Raw genomic sequence first — 19,735 nt, 5'->3', positions numbered from 1 at the left:
GGAGGTTCCTTAAAAAACTACAAATAGAACTACCATATGACCCAGCAATCCCACTACTGGGCATATACCCTGAGAAAACCGAAATTCAAAAAGAGTCATGTACCAAAATGTTCACTGCAGCACTATTTACCATAGCCCGGAGATGGAAACAACCTAAGTGTCCATCATCGGATGAATGGATAAAGAAGATGTGGCACATATATACAATGGAATATTACTCAGCCATAAAAAGAAACGAAATTGAGCTATTTGTAATGAGGTGGATAGACCTAGAGTCTCTCATACAGAGTGAAGTAAGTTAGAAAGAGAGAGAGAAATACCATATGCTAACACATATATATGGAATTTAGGAAGAAAAAATGTCATGAAGAACCTAGGGGTAAGACAGGAATGAAGACACAGACCTACTAGAGAATGGACTTGAGGATATGGGGAGGGGGAAGGGTAAGCTGTGACAAAGCGAGAGAGAGGCATGGACATATATATACTACCAAACGTAAAGTAGATAGCTAGTGGGAAGCAGCCGCATAGCACAGGGATATCAGCTCGGTGCTTTGTGACCGCCTGGAGGGGTGGGATAGGGAGGGTGGGAGGGAGGGAGACACAAGAGGGAAGAGATATGGGAACATATGTATATATATAACTGATTCATTTTGTTGTTAAGCAGAAACTAGCACACCATTGTAAAGCAATTATACTCCGATAAAGATGTTAAAAAAAAAAAGATATGGTACATATATACAATGGAATACTACTTAGCCTTAAAAAATAGTAATAATAATGCATTTGCAGCAACATGGATGGACCTAGAGATTGTCATACTGAGCAAAGTAAGTCAAACAAAGAAAGGCAAATATCATATGATATCACTTATATGGGGAATCTAAAAAAGGATACAAATTAACTTATCTACAAAACAGAGATAGAATTACAGATGTAGAAAACAAACTTACAGTTACCAGGGGGTAATGGGGGGGGAGGGCTCAATTGGGAGGTTGGGATTGACATATACATACTATTATATATAAAATAGATAACTAATAAGGACCTACTGTATAGCACAGGTAACTCTACTCAATACTCTGTAATGGCCTATATGGGAAAGGAATCTAAAAGAGTGGATATATGTATATGTATAACTGATTTACTCTGCTGTACACCTGAAACTAACACAACATTGTAAAGCAACTATACTCCAATAAATTTTTTTTTTTAGAAAGCTTAAAATAGAGCTACCACATGATCCTGCAATCCCACTCCTGGGCATATATCCAGAGAAAACCATAATTCAAAAAAATACTTTCACCCCAATGTTCATTGCAGAAAGAGAAAGACAAATTCCATATGATATCACTTATATGTGGAATCTGAAATATGATACAAATGAACATATCTATGAAACAGAAACAGACTCACAGATACAGAGTACAGACTTGTGGTTGCCAAGAGGGTGGGGGGTGGGGGAGGGAAGGATTGGGAGTTTGGGATTAGCAGATGCTAACTATTGTATATAGGATGGATAAACAACAAGGTCCTACTGTGTAGCACATGGAACTATATTCAATATCTTGTGATAAACCATAATGGAAAAGAAAAGTGTATATATATATAACTGAATCACTTTGCTGTACAGCAGAAATTAACACAACATTGTAAATCAACAATACTTCAATAAAATTTTTTTAAAAATATTCCAGTAAGTTAAAATTCCCCTCTAAAATGTACACACACAACCATTAAGCAGAAGAATACTGTAACACTTTAAATAGATATCCTAGCACTTCAATTAAGTATTCTCAGAAAAGCACTTGTAGATGTCAAAAATATCTCGAACCAGATATTTTAAAATTTAAAACATCAATGGATATAAGACTGGAAGAAATGAAAAAAGTTCATTTATCTCAGGAAAGAAACTATTTCAAAAATTAAGATAAAAGTCACAAGGTGTTCAAAATATATATACTTGAGTAAAAAGTTAATAAGGGGCATTGAATAAAGGCAGGAAAACAATAAAGAGAATAAGGATGAGATAAAGAATAAAGCAAAAATTATCAGAAAGAAAGTGAATAAAAGGAAGAGACAAAGGAAGTCAAACATTTTGGAGTACTTGAAGAAGGAAAACAAAATCACAGAACTAATATTTAAAACTATAATCAAAAAAAGTTCCAAAAACAAAAGATCTGAACCTATATATAGAAAAGATATGTATTTTATTCAGGAAAATTAACTTGGAATAGCCAGCTCTAGGTTTCTGATATTCCATAGCACCTAAAAGAGTATAGAAATGCAATTCTCTCTATATATAAACAAAATAAGATGTCAGAGTAACTAACCTCTGATGATTCGTTGTTCCAAAATATTGTCACATTCTTAATCATCACGAGTTCAGATTTAGAGTTTGTGAATATATATTCTCCAACCTTCACAAAGGCTATCTCTCCATTATCATCTAATTGCCAATTTAGAATATCATAGTATCCAGCCACATCTCCATTATCATCAACTTCTATTCTCATTCCATTATGGGTTGTAAACTTAAGTGTCTTCAAATAATACATTAACTAGAAAAAAAGGGGGGAAAACAACAGGGAAAAAAACAATTTTTAAAAATTTGATTGCCTAGAAAACAGGGTTTTTAAAGAAAATAATCTCAAAACTCCTATCTAATTCATGGGACTGAATTTTTTCCTATTCCTCTATACCTTTGCTGTCTAATACAACAGCTCCTAGCCACATATGACAATTGAAATTTGAAAAGTGGCTGGCCAAATTGCGATGGGCTATAAGGGTAAAATACACACTGGGTTGCAAAAGTTAGTTCAAAAAAATGTAAACTGTCTCCTTAATAATTTCATGTAATTATTTTTATATTAAGTTATCCTGATTATGACCAAATGTTAAAGTATTATTTGGGGTTAAATAAAATATATTAAATTTAACTTCATCTGTTCCTTTTTATTTTTTAATTTGGCTACTATAAAAATTTTAATTACCTGTGTGGCTTTAAATTTCTATTAGACAGTACTGATCTATACCAAAGTAAAGTGATGCCTAATATTTCCTAATACCTACAAACCTAGGGAAGAGAGGATATTCCCTCTTAGATTTTTTCACTAATAGGTACCAGTCTACCCTACTACCATCATTCCCTTCCCGGCATGTCAGGTGCTAGAGACGGGGAGATCAAGACCCATTCCCCACCCTTCCAAAGTTCACAGTCCAGTAGAAGGGCTAGACAAATAAACAGGTACTAATGGTAAATTCAATGTACTCTGTGTTGCTGATGTGGAAAGTGTTGAGAGGGCATAGATGAGGGAGAGGCTAACTAACTGCCTTAGGAAAACTGAAGGTTTCCCCAGGAAGTAGCCATCTGAGCTGGGTTTTAAAAAAACTTAGGCCTTCCCGCTCCCTAATCCTGACGTCAGAGCGGCGCCGGCCTCAGAGGGTGAGGAGACGGGGAGGAGGTCACGGCGGCTGGAAGATGCTGCACTTTGGCGTAAATTGCTATCGATTAAGGATCGTTTCTCAGACTCAAGTTAGAAGGGAGAGTTCGGATAAGTGAGGCCGCCATTGCTGCTTTGAACACCTCAGAAGGGGAAAATGGTTTTATCAGGAGTGAAAAAGAAGAGCTTGCTAGGAGTCAAAGAAAATAATACAAAAGTCCAGCACTGGGGCTCCTTCTCCTACCAAGCGCAAAGACGGCTCTGATGAGAAGTCCAAGAATCGCTCTAAAGATATGGGGGCCACCAAGGAGTCGAGCGAGAAGGATCGTGACAGGGATAAAACTCGAAAGAGGCGCAGCGCTTCCAGTGGTAGCAGCAGCACCAGGTCTCGGTCCAGCTCGAACTGCAGCTCGGGCTCGAGCACCAGCACGGGCTCCAGCCGCAGCTCCAGCTCATCTTCAGCATCGAGCCGCTCAGGAAGTTCCAGCACATCCCGCAGCTCCAGCTCCGGCAGCTCGCCTGGCTCTCCCAGTCCTTGTCGGCGCAGGCAGGACAACAGGCGGCGTTCCCGCTCCAAATCCAAACCACCCAAAAGAGATGAAAAAGAAAGGAAAAGGCGGAGCCCTTTGCCTAAACCCACCACAGTGCACATTGGAAGGCTCACCAGGAATGTGACCAAGGATCATATCATGGAGAGATTCTCCACCTATGGGAAAATTAAAATGATTGACGTGCCTGTAGAAAGGATGCACCCGCATCTGTCTAAAGGCTACGTATATGTGTAGTTTGAGAATCCAGATGAGCCCGAGAAGGCGCTGAAGCACATGGACGGAGGACACATCGATGGCCAGGAGATCACTGCCACCGCTCTGCTGGACCCCTGGCCTCGGCCACCTCCCCCGCCCCCCGGCGATTCAGCCCTCCCAGGAGAATGCCGCCACCGCCTCCCATGTGGCGCAGGTCACCCCCACGGATGAGGAGAAGGTCGCGTTCCCCTTGGCGCGGTCCCCCCGCCGCCGCAGCCGCAGGAGCCGCTCCAGCTTCAACTCCTCCCGATACGCAGGGCCACTGAAGCTCTGCCCTGTGACTTGGACTCCCATCCAACTCACTTTCGTCACTTTTCTAGACGAAGGAGGATCGGTAGGAAAGAAATCCCTCACTCAGAGGCAGGCTTCGAAGGTGAAGGCAGTAACTGCTACATTTCCCCTGGCGGCAGAGTTCCGGCTGCAGGAGTGTTGTTGGTTTGGGGTCGTGCTTATAAAGATGCCCTCCAGTTTTCTGGCTAGAAAGCTTCCACAGTTCCTGAGAGTCAGTTTAGTGACAAAGCCAGCAGGGATGAACAGGGGGCTCCAGGAGGGGGTACAGCCCCAGCCTGGGAGCATGTTTTCCCGTTCCACAGGTGACCTGGGGCCGATCTGGTGGCCTGCTCGTGCCCTAACCTGTTGGCCTGCAGGGTCCCACGGGAAAGGGTGTGCTTTTACGCAGCTGCCGTTCCAGTTAGCCTGGCCCTGCTCCTCTGCTTGAGTCCTCTTCTGACCTCTAGGGCCTAATACCCCAAATGGTTCTTTTCACGTGTACTCATGTGCGTGCACACACACATCTCCCTTTCTCTCTGAAACTCGTAAGTTGAGAGCCAGCTCTGTCGGGTCACCACAGAAGCACCCCCCCGCCCCCCCGCCACGTTGTGTTGGTATTCATGGTGGTCCGGCAAGTTACCTTGACAATGTGTACATTGCTTTTTTGGCTTTTATTGTACAGTCAATACTATACAGTTTCTGTTTTGAGTTTTGTAACTTTGTGGCATTTTAGATAATATTGTGTTTGTACTTTGTTGTGTAGAGAAAAGAATTGTGTTGATAAACCTAGGATTAGAGTGCAGCTCAGAAAAAGAAAAAAAATAGTAGCAAGTTGCCTGACAAATACTGGAATCAAAGAGATTCTAAGCCAAGGGAATAATATGTGAGACAAGGGTGTGCCAAAGAGGCCATTGCTAAGAGTACAAAAGTGGATGGAGCTGATTGTACACCTACAGAATAACTTCATAGACATAAATAGGAACCCCCTAACAAAATAATACCTCTAGTACTCTTGCTTTACCCTGTCAACCTTAGCTGGGGTAAGAGCGTACGTTCTTTAGTATGAAGGTAACCAGTCTGCACTGAGATATATCCTGTGCCCTTGGTCTTTGTCAGCACCACATGCTAGACTTATGTCTCCCAACCAGAGGGCCCAGTCCAATCCCTAACCCTCCACAAACCAGAGAAACAACATAGCAGAAAGAGCCTGAATTATGGTGTATGATGATTTGGAGTCATATTTTGGCTCTGTCAAATGACATAACCTTAGGCAAGTCATATATCCTAACTAAGCATTAGTTTCCCAGTCTGTAAAAGAAGGGAAATCATCCCTGCCCTTCCTCTGTCATAGAGATTAAGGTAATATAGCTAGAAGCTTTTAGTAAGTCAGTATACAAAGTAAGTATTATAATAATCACCATCTACCAGTAGGGCTACTCCAGGTCACTTGCCCTTTTATCCCTCCCTCTTTTACTGTATGCTATTCTCAGTCAACATGAAATCTACATCAGAGTTCACAACAGGGTGACTTTTACTGCCAAGTCCACTGGGGAGAGGCATGTTTTTCTTTCCCAGTCTTCAGAATACTCAAGCAAGGAAATTTTCAAAGGCTGCAATCTTACAGCCTTTCCATAATTCCATCTGTTTATCATCATTGGATGGTAGGACAGTTCCCTACCACGAGGCATGAAAAAGAATTTAGAAATGTCCAAATAAACCACAAGAGTAAAACGGTTTTGCATATATATATATATATATATATATATGTATATATATATGTTCTGACCAAGTCTGCTAATGAGATAAGCTGAGAAAAATGATTATGGAGTGCATTATCATTTTGGTTTTAAATAAATCACAATTTTTTACTTTTTGATGCATTTATGAAGCATCCTTAAATGTGCCTATTAACTCTCTCTACTGTGAGGTCTTACTTTTCAGTTTTTACTTACAGCATTCCGGGAGTGTGTCAAAGAGCATGAATTCTCCCTTGGACTACACCACCACCATTCACCCTAACACTATGTGGTCCCTTGACCCTCCCTAAAAACTCTTTTCTCTGCAATCCTAACACATATTTGTTGCTTTTTGAGCAAATTTAAATTGTAATATTGAAATCTTCAAATAACAAATTAGAGATTGTTGTTTACCATATAAAAAGATACTTTTTGTTAAAAGAGTACTCAGAGGATTTCTTTTAAAATGAAAGAACTCACCTATAGCATAACTTAATTTCTCATTTTGAATTTACCACAATTTCCCTAGTACCGATGAACAACTTAGTACTCGGATCTTGCTTTCTAAATTCCATTCTCCAGTAAATGGAAATAGAACTCTGGAGAAATGGCTACTTCAAGACTGGGGCAGAGAAATACAACACAATACAATACAAATTGTCCAACCTGGAGAATTTTGAGCAACAAAATGCGTAATGATAGCTATGAATTATTATACTCATAGAACAGTATATCCATGAGTCCATGTGATGCAAATAAATTAGTGAGGGAAAAGTATAATTCCATTTAATAAATGTAGAAGGAATGAGGGAAATAGAAAAAAAATCACCATTTTAAAAATAACACAGTAATAGTTGTTTCAGGCAATAATCAATAATCATTATCAAAGGATGCTAAACTTTGTGGATCAAAGCATTATGTAAAACAATATTTTCAGAGCTTCAAAATATTGCCTCACAATATAATTATTAATTACAAAGGGAAACATAGTAACTTTATAATGGAAAAACATGGTGACATCACTGTCACTAAGTAATCAAAGTTAATGTCACCATTAATGAGACATAGTGACATCATGTACCTCCTGATATGAGACATAGAAAAGGATACATATCACCTTTACAGTATTATAGCCATAAATACATAACCTAAATGTAATCATGAGGAAAAAAATTAGACAAACATAAATTGAAAAACATAAATAGCTGTCCAGTACTTATGAAAAGTATCACGTTCATTAAAAAAAAAAGAAAAGAATGAAGAACTGCCACAGATTGGTGGAGGCTAAAGAGATACGAAACTAAGTGCATCGTGGGATCAATTTGAAAATAAAAATAAAAGTGAAGATGCAGTGGTTCCAGCCACTGTGGACCCTGTTGGGACAAGCAATTTGGTGTTGCTGGAAAATAAAGTGGTGAGGGTCATGGAAAGAGCAATGGAGTCAGAGATGCTGATGGCATAGATCGTAGAGGGTCGACAGTGTCAGACCAGGGATGCTCACGCTTTATCCTTTATAGGAGAGGGGAGGTACTGAAGGATGTAAGCAGAGGAGCCCTCTGATTAGGTGTGCATCTTGGTGAGACCATTAAGGTTTCTGTGTCCCAACATGAATTGCTGGGACGTCAGACCTGAGACAGGAGATGTGAGAGCCAATCTCCAAGGTGGTCCTAACAATCTTCACCTCCTGGCCTTCACACCCTAGCATGGCCCCTCTGACACTGCACAAAGACTACATCTTCCAGTTTCCCTTGCAGCTACATGTGACCATATAACTAGATCGCGGCAAATGGGATGTAAAGAGAATTGTACGTAATTTCCAGGAAATGTCCTTAAATGGAGCCATATACGCATCTTTGTCCTTTCTCCTTCCTGCTGGTTAGAGTGTGGACAGGATGGTTGAAGCCCAAGTAGCCATATGGAATTATGAGGTGAACGCACAGATTCAGAGTGATGAAATGACAAGGTCGAAGGAACCTCAATCCCTAAGTCACTCCTTCAGTCCCAGAATGCTAACCTCCTAACTTCATTTATGTGAAGGAAAAAAACCTATCTTGTTTAAAGCACTGTATGGGGGGGGGGGGTTTCTATCATTCACAGCAAACCTAATAATAACTCTGTTAACAAATGGAAACTCTAAAATGCCCATTTAGGTAACATAAGCAAGCCATTCTTTTAGGGGGCATGTGATAAAATCATGTCTATGAAGTACAAAAGCAGATCAATGGTTTTAATTGTATGAATGCTTTTTATGTCAAACTATATCATGAAGTAAAACAAACCACAACTTACCTGCCAAGGTGCAAAATCAGTATATATGCACAGGTGTTTCCTGGAATATATGGCCAGTGTCCTTCCTCACATCTACTTAGATGATCCAGGGCATATGCCATAGAATACACAACTTGGTTGACATTGTGTGTAATTTTTAGCTGAGACACATCCAGATAGGTATTTTTAAGATCTTCCAACTTCTCCTTTCCAGTATAGAATTTATCAGACATGGCGTGTAATCTGTCCTCTTTGCCAGTCATATTCACTCTATGGTCAGTGTTGTATGGAACACTACTCTTGGGCCAAGTACAGTTAAAAGCAGTTTGCCAAAATTCAATGGTCAGGACATCATTTGGATCCTTGCCAGGATTTACATCATAAAGAAGTTCTTTTAATCCCAGTATACCAGCTCTTGGTATTGAAAATCCAATACTTCCACCAAAATACAAGAAATATTCAGGCTTTGCAATGAGAGCGAAGGCGATCCAGGCTTCACTCGCTATCCATGTTCTGTCAGTTATGTTATGGTAAACCACTTCCAGCATGAAAGGACTTAGGTCAATATCAGATGCATAGAGCACAATGACTCTGGCTTTGGAGTTCGTTATAGCATCAATAGCTTTTTGCATTTTCTCATTAGAATGGACTTTGGGAATGGTTTCGGAGAATGCAACAGAAAGGGTGACACTCTCCATTTTTTCCTTAAAAATCTTTACTCCATATTTTCCATAATCATCATCAGCTGCTATGGTGCCTATCCAGACCCAACCAAAATGTTGGATAAGTTGTACCATGGCCTCCGACTGGATATTATCACTGGCTACTGTGTGAAGATAAGATGGAAATTTGTCACTAAGAAGTGAGGAGGTAGAGGCGTAACCCACCTGCAACTGAAAATATTCATGCAGTTATTAGAAAGCAATAGCCAAACCTCAAATTACACAACCTCTGAGTATCTGTTTTGGAGAAGGAGGGAACTTAACAGTTCTCCCTTTATTCTCACACCCTTCCAGAGACAAAAGGACTTCTACTCCTCTCCCTGCTCCGTGGGTGGTGGGGACTGTTAGGGGGAGCACTTTGGGCCTCCCTATCCACCCTATTCCCACCTCACCCCACCCCAAGGTAGCTGGAGGAGCTAATTATTAAGGTGATGACATTCAATGCACCACTTTTCATACTCAGGGTCACATACTCAGAAAGGGAGGTGACCAGTCCTTTCATCTATGTTTTCTTGAGACTAGGTGTGTGATTCAAGCCATCCAGGCTCTTTCTCTGATCTAACTCGTCATCCATACAGATGATGGAGTAAGCAGACTCATAATCTATTTGTCAGACCCAGTTCCTCTTTCTTTTCTCTTCTCTTCTCTTCTCTTCTCTTCTCTTCTCTTCTCTTCTCTTCTCTTCTCTTCTCTCTCTCTCTCTCTCTCTCTCTCTCTCTCTCTCTCTCTCTCTCTCTCTCTCTCTCTCTCTCTCTCTCCCTCTCTCTCTCTCTCTCTCTCTCTCTCTCTCTCTCTCTCTCCACTGCTTTCTCTCTTTTTCTCCTCTTCTCTTTCCTTGTTTCTCTCTGCCGGGCCTTCTGGGTATTTAAGTCCTAAGACTTAGACTGAGAAAGACGGTAGGAAACTCCACTTCCACCTCAGGTTTAAGTCTTATTCTCCAAAAGAGTTACTAGAGGCCCTCATTTTATAGGCACTTGCTAGATAAACGAAGAGGTATTTTTCTCATCTTGCCAGTGGTCCTTGTGCATATTTTCTATCTGTGAGAACTTAAGAATGAAAGTAGAATGGCCAGTAACGTGAATTTCTGACAATCTTACATACATTTCTGCTGTACCTTACTCTCAGCCTCAGCGACTCTGCAGTTAAGAAGATATGTCACATTCTCTCCTATCCCATCCCATTGCCATCCCATGTTATTACTGCATCACTTCCAATAAGACCTCCTATATTATAATTACATAGCTCCATGATTGCCAATTCTTTCATAAGTGACAGATTATTCCTATTTTTCTCTTTATCCTTTGTCCTATCCTTACTCCACTGGCTAAAGTTTACATTCTTCTTTGGAACCTCCCAAGCACCAACATCATGGAAGCCATATGTAGGAAAGAATCTCATTTACGAAGCAGAGACACCTGATTTCTAATTCCGGCTACATAATCAGTGTAAGATTGTGGATACTAAAACCTGCTGAAATCAGTTTCCCCATGAGTGAAATCAGGGTTATGACATCTACATTTTAAGGTTGCTCAGCATATTAAATGAGACAACACACATAAAAGTGTCTGTTGTATGTAAGATTTCTTTTACCCTCTTTGCAGATTTACTACAAGACTTAAATGAGAAGATCTATCTAGAGATTTCTAGTAGGTGCCTGGACCACAGTCGGTATTTGGTGGAAAGCAGAGCTCACAGCAGCAGCAATTTGTCTAAGCTGCATGAAGCCCACACTGAAGGTGTCGGCTGTGTCACCTGACCCCTCCTCTTGGTTCTGTTCTTCAGTATTACCCTGTTCCCCCTACATTTGTATTTGCAGCTTTATAAGACACACTTTGTAAATGCCACTTTTTAACAACTCCCATTACTTCAGTAACACAAATAAGCTTAATCATCCTTCACACTAATAAGTCCTGACTTGATATTTTTGTGAACCACCCCTGGAAATAAATATAGAACTTTACTTATATTTTCTTTTCTTTTCTTTTTTTAAACATATTTATTGGAGTATAATTGCTTTACAATGGTGTGTTAGTTTCTGCTGTATAACAAAGTGAATCAGCTATATGTATACATATATCCCCATATCCTATCCCTCTTGCATCTCCCTCCCACCCTCCCTATCCCACCCCTCTAGGTGGTCACAAAGCACCGCGCTGACCTCCCTGTGCTGTGCGGCTGCTTCCCACTAGCTATCTATTTTACGTTTGGTAGTGTATATATGTCCATGCCACTCTCTCACTTCGTCCCAGCTTACCCTTCCCTCTCCCTGTGTCCTCATCCATTCTTCCTAATATCATCTATTCTTAGGTTGAAATGTGTCACTGTCCCTGAATTTAAAATAATCTGTAAATTAGCATCCCAGCTCATTTCAGTATGTTAGCATATGAACAAAAAGGGTCATGATTAATAACTATTAATACAGGCCAGAAACAAAATGAGTTCCTTATACCATCTATCAATCAACCAACAAGTATTTCTCAATCACCTACTCTGTGCTTCACCCAGTGTTTTCGAGTGTACTGCCTACGGAGATGTCAACATACAAATCACTAGGTCACAATCTCAAGCTCAAACCTAAGGCAGGATCCTAAGGGATGTAGAACAGTCTGAAATCACTAGTCACACTTGCTGAGGCCAGACTGAACAGAGTAATTAGGGGCATCAGCATTACCACCATCCTGTTTGTCTGTGTAACTTATCCCAGCCTCACCTGAGCACCTAACGTACTCTTTGCAGCAATTTTCACATACCTTGCGTTTCTTTATGTTAGTACCCAGGACAATATTCTGAAATACCTGAGGTAGGTAATACAACCCTAGAATTCTTGAAGCAGCAACTGGTAAGGATGATCCACCTGCTCCAACAATTCCTGCCAGCACTGCCCCGGTGCTGCTTCTGAAACTGGGCTTGTTTTCTTCCTGCCCTGTGAGGAATACCAATGCCGCTTCCATGGATTTGGAGATGGTGAAACAGGTATCCAAGATCTGATAGCCCAAAGTGATGTTGGGCAAAATATCCTTCCTTTCATTAATCTCCCTGATGGTGTGGATCATGGTTTACATCCAGTGGAATCCCCGGAAGTCGAACCTGAAAAGGAAATCGTTTTTGTAAGGCCTTAGTCAGTGGGTGGATCTGTGGAGGGGAAAGCAGCTTTTAACTGGAATTGGTGCTGAGAGCATTTTGTCAAAACGTCAGGGGGCACCTGCCTTGTGTGAGCATGTTAATATTTCCTAAAAAGATATTGCAATTTAAAGGGTTCAAGTATGAATCATATTCATTATTGATTGGTTTGGGCTGGGAAGCACCTTTTTGGACAGCTGATTATCTCTTTTCACAAAAATATTCTTATATTCGCAATTCTCTCCACCACGCAGAACACGCAATAATTCCTCAATACATTTTTTCCCATTCATTGGAAGTCCCCGGTACCCTATGAGTCTCCTTTCCCTCTTCCTTACGTTCCTATAGGTTTCTCCTGTTTCTTCTAGATGTTAATTATAATAATAAAAGTTTTGTAAATACATAAAAATACTTATGATAGGACTATATAAAAGCAGTACATAATATTTATATATACGATATATATTATGACTCCAATAGATAATTTTTCCTGCCATGATTTGTTAGTGTTGAGATTTTTTAATTAAGAAATGTCTCTTTCCTATCACTCTTACATTTAACCATGAATGAGATGCCTCCTCCTTTCCATTCCCTAGCCACAAAAAGGAAAAGTACTTCCCTTTAGTCCATCAGCACATTTTTTTTCAATTTCTTCTCCATTAAAAATAAATATTCTATTTCCAACTCTCTTTCTTTCTTCCCAGTTTTAAGCAAACTTTAACCTATCTGAAAGCAGGACCTCAAGGATGTTTTCTCTTAATGTCCTCTGTAGCTCTAGTATCTAACTACCTATCTTCTACTCAATAAATATTTTTGAATTAAATATCTAATAGCAAATAGCCCTGTTGGCAGATTAGATTTTTCCTCCATGTCTCTTTAACTGGGTTTTTTAGTTTAGTTTAGCTTTGCCTTTTATTCAACACGTAGTTAACTGAGTTGCACTGGTGCGAGACACTATAAATGCAACAGTGAAAAAGATAGGCACTGCAGTGTCTAGGCAAAGAAACAGAAAAATAGCCATGCACAAAACGATAAACACAGCGATAGGGGTAGACATAAGGACCAGCAGTTAAAGGGGTGGGGAACCTTGCCCTGGGGGACTTAACAGCCAAGCTAAGTCTTGAAGGGTAACATAAAAACAGGGGACGAATGCCGCAAGTAGAGGGCACGGTATGTATGAAGGCATGACAACAAAAGAACCCAACATTCTAGGAATGGGAAGATCAGGACACTTGGAGAACAGGGTAGGAATAGGTATGGCATGGGAAGAGGAGACTGGAGAATCAGGAGTCTGAACATGAAGGGCTTTATCGTCCTAAGACAACTGGCCTCTAAATTTACACGGATGGCCATACAAATTCGCATACACATTTTTGAAATAAATATAGCAATATCTTTTTTAAGGTGAGAGAGTAATACATTTCAAGAGCTAGAAAATGTTCACCTGCTTTGAATCCATAATTACACCCCAGAGAATTTATCTGAAGGTACTGTTCTTCCCAAAAGAAAAAACTAGGTACGTTCCAAACTGTTCATTTTAGAATTATTTATAATATTGAAAAATTGGAAAGAATTTACATGCTCATTATGGTACATTGACTTGATAGGAACATTTTCCACCATTAAAAAACTATAATTAGAGAAATTACACTGCAGCATGCATATAATAGTAGGTAAAACAATCTGTATGCAACGTTGTTTCTATACTATAATTAAAACTACACATAAATTATGTGAACATTTGGATAACTATCAACAGGTAAAAATTTTAAATGGGTACAGGATAATTACTGAAAGGGTGGGATTTGGGATGATTTTTCTTTCATTTGTTGATTTCCATTATGATACTCACAGTATCCTTATACAATGTATACCTTTTGTTCCGCAGAAAATTTCTCTAAATCCTACCTTTGTTTAGATCAACCAAAACAAGAATTAAAATACTCCGTTCTTCCCTCCATTTCACTGTCTTCTCTGCTCTGAACAACATTTTCAAAATAAAAGTCTTCCTCTTCTGTTCACTTTGGCTGATGGTCAACCAAAACTAGTATCCCGTTAAAATTGTGGGTTTCAGAATTAGACTTCTCCAAACTCCAACTTGCATATCTAGATCAGTTATAGGTAAACGTTAATGACGCCAAAATGAAATTGTTATCCGATTACGCCCAGCTCCTGAGTGCCAGCTATCCAGGCCTCCCATGAGGGCTCTCCCATTGGGAGGGAGGCTAGGAGAACATTGGAATTGGGTACAGATAGAAACTGTTGATGGTTATTGGTGAAAAGTCATTATATAGCTCTAATTTTGAAGAAAATATATCAAAAACTGTAAATATGGAATGTTATTAATATCCAATAGATATGTTTAGGATGGATTTAAGTGCTGGGAAAGTTTTAGGCTTGTATGGTGTGAAGATGAGCAATTTGGGTTTCAGTCAACAAGCCAGGAGACAAGCAGAATCCCCGCAATGATGCCTTACATTACTGATCCACATTCAGGACAAGGAACTGGCTTTTTAGATGCCCTGGATCATGGGAAACAAGTTTCATACAAAATATGAAGAATCAGAATGTCATCAGACTTCTCAGCAGCAACACTGGCAGTCAGAAGATGCTGAAGTAATCTTTTCAAGGATCCTTAGGCTTTGAGTGAAAGTCAAGATGGAGTAAGCACACACCACCCACTCTCTCCCACCAATTACAATTAAGATCCCTGGACTGAACATATAAAGCAACTATCAGACTACTCTGAAAATTAAATAAGAACAGTGGACTAGAGATGGAAATCAAAATATCCCTGGGGACTTCCCTGGTGGTGCAGTGGTTAAGAATCTGCCTGCTAATGCAGGGGACACGGGTTCGAGCCCTGGTCCAGGAAGATTCCACGTGCTGTGGAGCAACTAAGCCCGTGTGCCACAACTACTGAGTCCATGTGCCACAACTACTGAAACCCACGTGCCTAGAGCCCGCGCTCCGCAACGAAGAGTAGCCCCCACTCGCTGCAACTAGAGAAAGCCTATGCACAGCAACGAAGACCCAACACAGCCCAAAATAAATAAATAATTTATTTTTTTAAAAAACCCAAAATATCCCTGATACAGTGAATTATTTTTTAAATGGGACATACTTACTTCTCACCACTGTGTCAATCACAGTAGATATACCAAACTATTTTTTAATGAGGGGGTGGATTTTTACTAAAAATATGTATATTGGCCTTTCTATTTTACCTTGCTAGGAAGATAACCTTCAGAAGCTCCAATGAAGGGTGAAGAACAAGTTAAGTGATTCCACTGATGAAATATGAGTGTACTATACTGTGACAAACTCTGGTTTTCATTTTATGTTATTAAAGATTGAATCAGTGAAAACTTCTCTGATAAATAATGAACTGACTCTAAATAATGTAGCCATGAGCAAAAGTGCTTTTTTCCCACTTCCCTTTGCTTCACTGTAAGAATGGAAAAGACTTAGAAGGTCCAGGAAAGAGCTAAGTACAGACCGACTGCAATCCTTTCCTTTTGCCAACATAGAGTTTATCCACCCCTTTAGTGCTATGTCAAATATGTAGCATGAAATATGACCAAAGGGAAGGAGTTATGATCAGTAAAGATTTAGTTGTATAAGAAGTTGCCAAAATTTTTACAGCATGCGTTTGTAATTATAATTACCACGCAGCATCATGGAAGTGATTAAGATATGATGTAAAATGCCCAATATAAAACTGTGTCCATGCTATTGCCACATTATGAAAAAATTACAGTTGCATTTATATAAAGGGCTGAGAAAGAATATATGGAAATGAAAGGAAAGAGCTGCTTTGTTATGGTAGTAGAACAGTGTGGACAGTAATTTTCCTTTAATTTCTGGCATTCTTTTCATATCAAAAGTGTGTGTGTGTTTCACACCCAGAAATATAACCCATGTTTGCTTTTCTTACAATGGATTCCTTGCAAATTCAGATTATCAGTCATGGATCCCATTTCTTGACATGACAATTTTTGGGATGAGGGGAGTAGGGTAGAAGCCTTCCAACTGGAGGAATCTTGCTATGAACACTAGCTCATAAATAAATCAGCATTCCAGCACTGTGCATTTTCACCTGGGGAGACTTCAGTCTAATGACAATTCAAAGTAAATCTGCAACACTGCACAACTCTACATCATGCTTCTCAAACCTTAATGTGTACATGAATCATCAGGAGGTCTTGTCAGAATGCAGATTCTGATTCAGCAGATGTGGGATGCAGCCTGAGATTCTACATTTCTAACAAGCTCTTAGATGATGCGGATGCTGGTGGTCCACAGACCACCCTCTGACGAGCAATGTTCTATATCATATAAAACCTGTCTTTTTTCTTTCTTGTTTCTAAGCAATCCTAGAATGTCTACCTTCGAGAAATTGAGGCACAGAAACAGCAAGTACCGATCCTGAGTCAAATAAATAGTGTCAAAGTCAGGGCTGGCATCATGGCTCCAGTTCCAGACTCTGATTCCCACACCCACCACTCATTTACCCCCACCTCCTACAACTGATGTAAAAAGAAAAAAAAAGAATGGCTTACCCTTCACATTTCGCTGATACTGGCTCCAAAATAGACTCATTTGCTGCAGTGGTCCTGGAATGAACAGGAAACAGTCCTCCAATAACAAGTGAAGGGTTTCTGGCACCTACATACCCATTCAAATCAAACTAGCCCAGCAGCTGACAGGTCTGTTCTTCCTCTTCTTTGCCTTCAATGCCCAATTCAGCCCATAAAAAGGCAGTCAGTCCTAGAACCAAGCATTTCTTTCTGCTAGCCATTTTAATAAGGAGAGTTTGGGAGAAATGACCAGTGTTAAAAGTTTTAACGAGGTACCTTGACAGAGCGTTCCAGTGAGTATGTGCATGCCCCATCACAGGGGACTCAGCTTGCCACTACTTGCTACCTAATTGTCATGCCTCAATCAATCACAGAGCCTCACACTCACCTGCAATTTATGCATCTGCACTAGGAGCTGAGTAATCCTTTTGAAAAGAGCCTCATAAAAACCTCTTTTAGGCTTAGCAATAATATATAATGACAGAATAGCAGATTCTGAGTTTAGAGCCTTTCACTTTGTAGAAATTGTCCCTTTCTTGTTTATCAGCCTCATTCATTCTCACTTCAGCCAGCCCTGTGGGAGCTGCACTTGCCCCAAAAGTGAAGAAGGGCATTCTGATTCATCACGAAGTATAAAAACAGGAGACTTCAGGTCAAGCTCTTTCCTTAGGGGTATAGAAAAAGTTGAATGGAAAACCATGGGGGATTTGGACTAGAAGACATCATTTTGAATCTGTGTTCTGCCACTTGTATTAGTGTGATGGTGGGAAAGTCACTTAATTTCTATGCCTCAAGTTTCTTATTAGTGACTAGGATGATAATAAGCTGCCTAGAAAAATTCTGTAAAGCCCGTAAGAGTTCAAGGAATATTTTCATATACATCATTTTCTTTCATCTCCTCTTCAAGGTGAAGTGTCGCCCTCAGCTCACGTTGCTGACCTTGTCACTGGTTCAGGCACAAATCCCTGAGAATTTCTGGGCTCCTTCCTCAGAATCCCCTCTTGTGCCTTCTTGCTTGGCCCCTCTCAGAGACGCCTTCCAACCTCTCTCTCCAGGTCAATTCATCGTAGATTCCCAGTCACCTTCTCTGGCCCTTCTCAAACATCCCCCCTGGGAGTATAAATTCATAGAGTATTTTCAGAATGCAGTCCAGCAACATGTATCAGGAACGTGAAAAATGTGTATACCCTTTGATCATGTGATTTTACTTCAAAGTATTTATCCCAAGGAAGCAATAGAGATCCACATAAACATAATGCATAAGAATATTGAGTACAGTTTTATTTATAATAGTGAAAAAATTGGACGAACTAAATGTACACAGTAGGGAGTTTCTAAAATCAATTACAATCTATTCACGTGACAGAAAACAAAGGAGCCATTTGAATCATGTTTTAGAAAAATATTTATTCACAACATAAAATTTCAATATGCTTGGGACTTCCCTGGTGGTCCAGTGGTTAAGAATTTGCCTTCCAATGCAGGGGACATGGGTTCGACCCCTGGTCAGGGAACTAAGATGCCACATTCCGCGGGGCAACTAAGCCCACACACTCTACAGCCCGCGCGCCACAACTAGAGAGACGCCTGTGAGCCGCAAGGAAAGATCCCACATGCCGCAACTAAGACCCAATGCAGCCAAATAAATAAATAAATTTTTAAAAAATATTTCAATGTGCTTAACACAAAGATAAGAGCTAGCAAACCAGTGTATACAATCTAAATTTCTAAACTTTACCAATATATTACAGCTCTCTTTCCTACACATATTTCCATTAAAAGCACTAGAAGAAACCACTGCAAACTGAAATAAAAAGAAAAAAGAAGAAAAAAATCCCTTTTCCTACTGTTTTAATGAACCAATGTTTTTCATGCTTCCATGTTCATTGCCAGCCCAGACTGACACCCATGCAGTACTTTTAGTTAGTTTTTGGTGGTAGATTATGGGTGATTTTAATTTTCTTCATTATACTTTTCCGTATTTTCCCACATGTTCTACAATATTCTTGTACTTTTCTTTTATAAACAGAAAAAATACTACTGTAAGAAAAATCCCCCCCTCTGTTTTACAACTCCTCCACACATGCACATTCCACTGCAATCCCCTCTACACACGAACACACACAGTTACTCCCCTAATATCATCATTATCAGTCACCTGGGTCCCACCAACCCTTCCACACAAAGTCATTTCCTTTACTTCTCCACTGAAGAATTTCCAGTACATATTTGTTGGTTAAGTATAATCTCTACCTGACTCTGGGGAATCCCAAAAGAGTGCCTCCCATTACCACTTCACTAGTGGAATTGCAGGCCCACACCACAGTCCCCCATAGCTGACTAGACCTTCACAAGCGAGCTAGGGGTGGCATGCCCTTGGCCCCTGATTGACATCTGTCTGTCGATTATTTGACTAGTCTTAGTTTTCTAATATGAGCATGGTCCACAGATTCCACCCTCAGTCTTTAAAAATGATACTGGGGTTTCCCTGGTGTCACCGTGGTTGAGAGTCCGCCTGCAGATGCAGGGGACACGGGTTCGTGCCCCAGTCCGGGAAGATCCCACATGCCATGGAGCGGCTGGGCCCATGAGCCATGGTCGCTGAGCCTGCACGTCTGGAGCCTGTGCTCCGCAACGGGAGAGGCCACAACAGTGAGAGGCCCGCGTACTGCAAAAAAAAAAAAAAAAAAGATACTGAAATGACTTAAAGAAAAAGATGGATTACCAGGAAAATCTCTTCCCAGATAGGCTCCAGAGTCTGGCTTCATCCAAACAAAATGGCACTCTGGG

General features: G+C 40.2%; 1 protein-coding gene and 1 pseudogene across 1 annotated transcript in view; one reads left to right on the top strand and one right to left on the bottom strand.

Moving 5' to 3' along the window:
* Positions 1–17,166, bottom strand: part of LOC101279770 (vomeronasal type-2 receptor 1-like) — a 32,066-nt gene extending 14,900 nt beyond the window's left edge. Inside the window, 5 exon segments of the mRNA XM_012538618.1 lie at positions 2,334–2,561; positions 8,545–8,564; positions 8,567–9,410; positions 12,041–12,332; positions 16,928–17,166. Of these exon segments, the coding sequence (XP_012394072.1) occupies positions 2,334–2,561; positions 8,545–8,564; positions 8,567–9,410; positions 12,041–12,332; positions 16,928–17,166 (1,623 nt within the window).
* On the top strand, positions 3,601–4,515 carry LOC105748831 (RNA-binding protein with serine-rich domain 1-like; annotated as a pseudogene).
* Positions 17,167–19,735: the final 2,569 nt, after the last annotated feature.

Source organism: Orcinus orca, chromosome 5 (genome assembly GCF_937001465.1).
Source record: "Orcinus orca chromosome 5, mOrcOrc1.1, whole genome shotgun sequence".
Classification (NCBI taxonomy): Eukaryota; Metazoa; Chordata; class Mammalia; order Artiodactyla; family Delphinidae; genus Orcinus; species Orcinus orca.
Note: the sequence above shows the minus strand (reverse complement) of the source record. Positions and strands in the feature narration are given on the sequence as shown.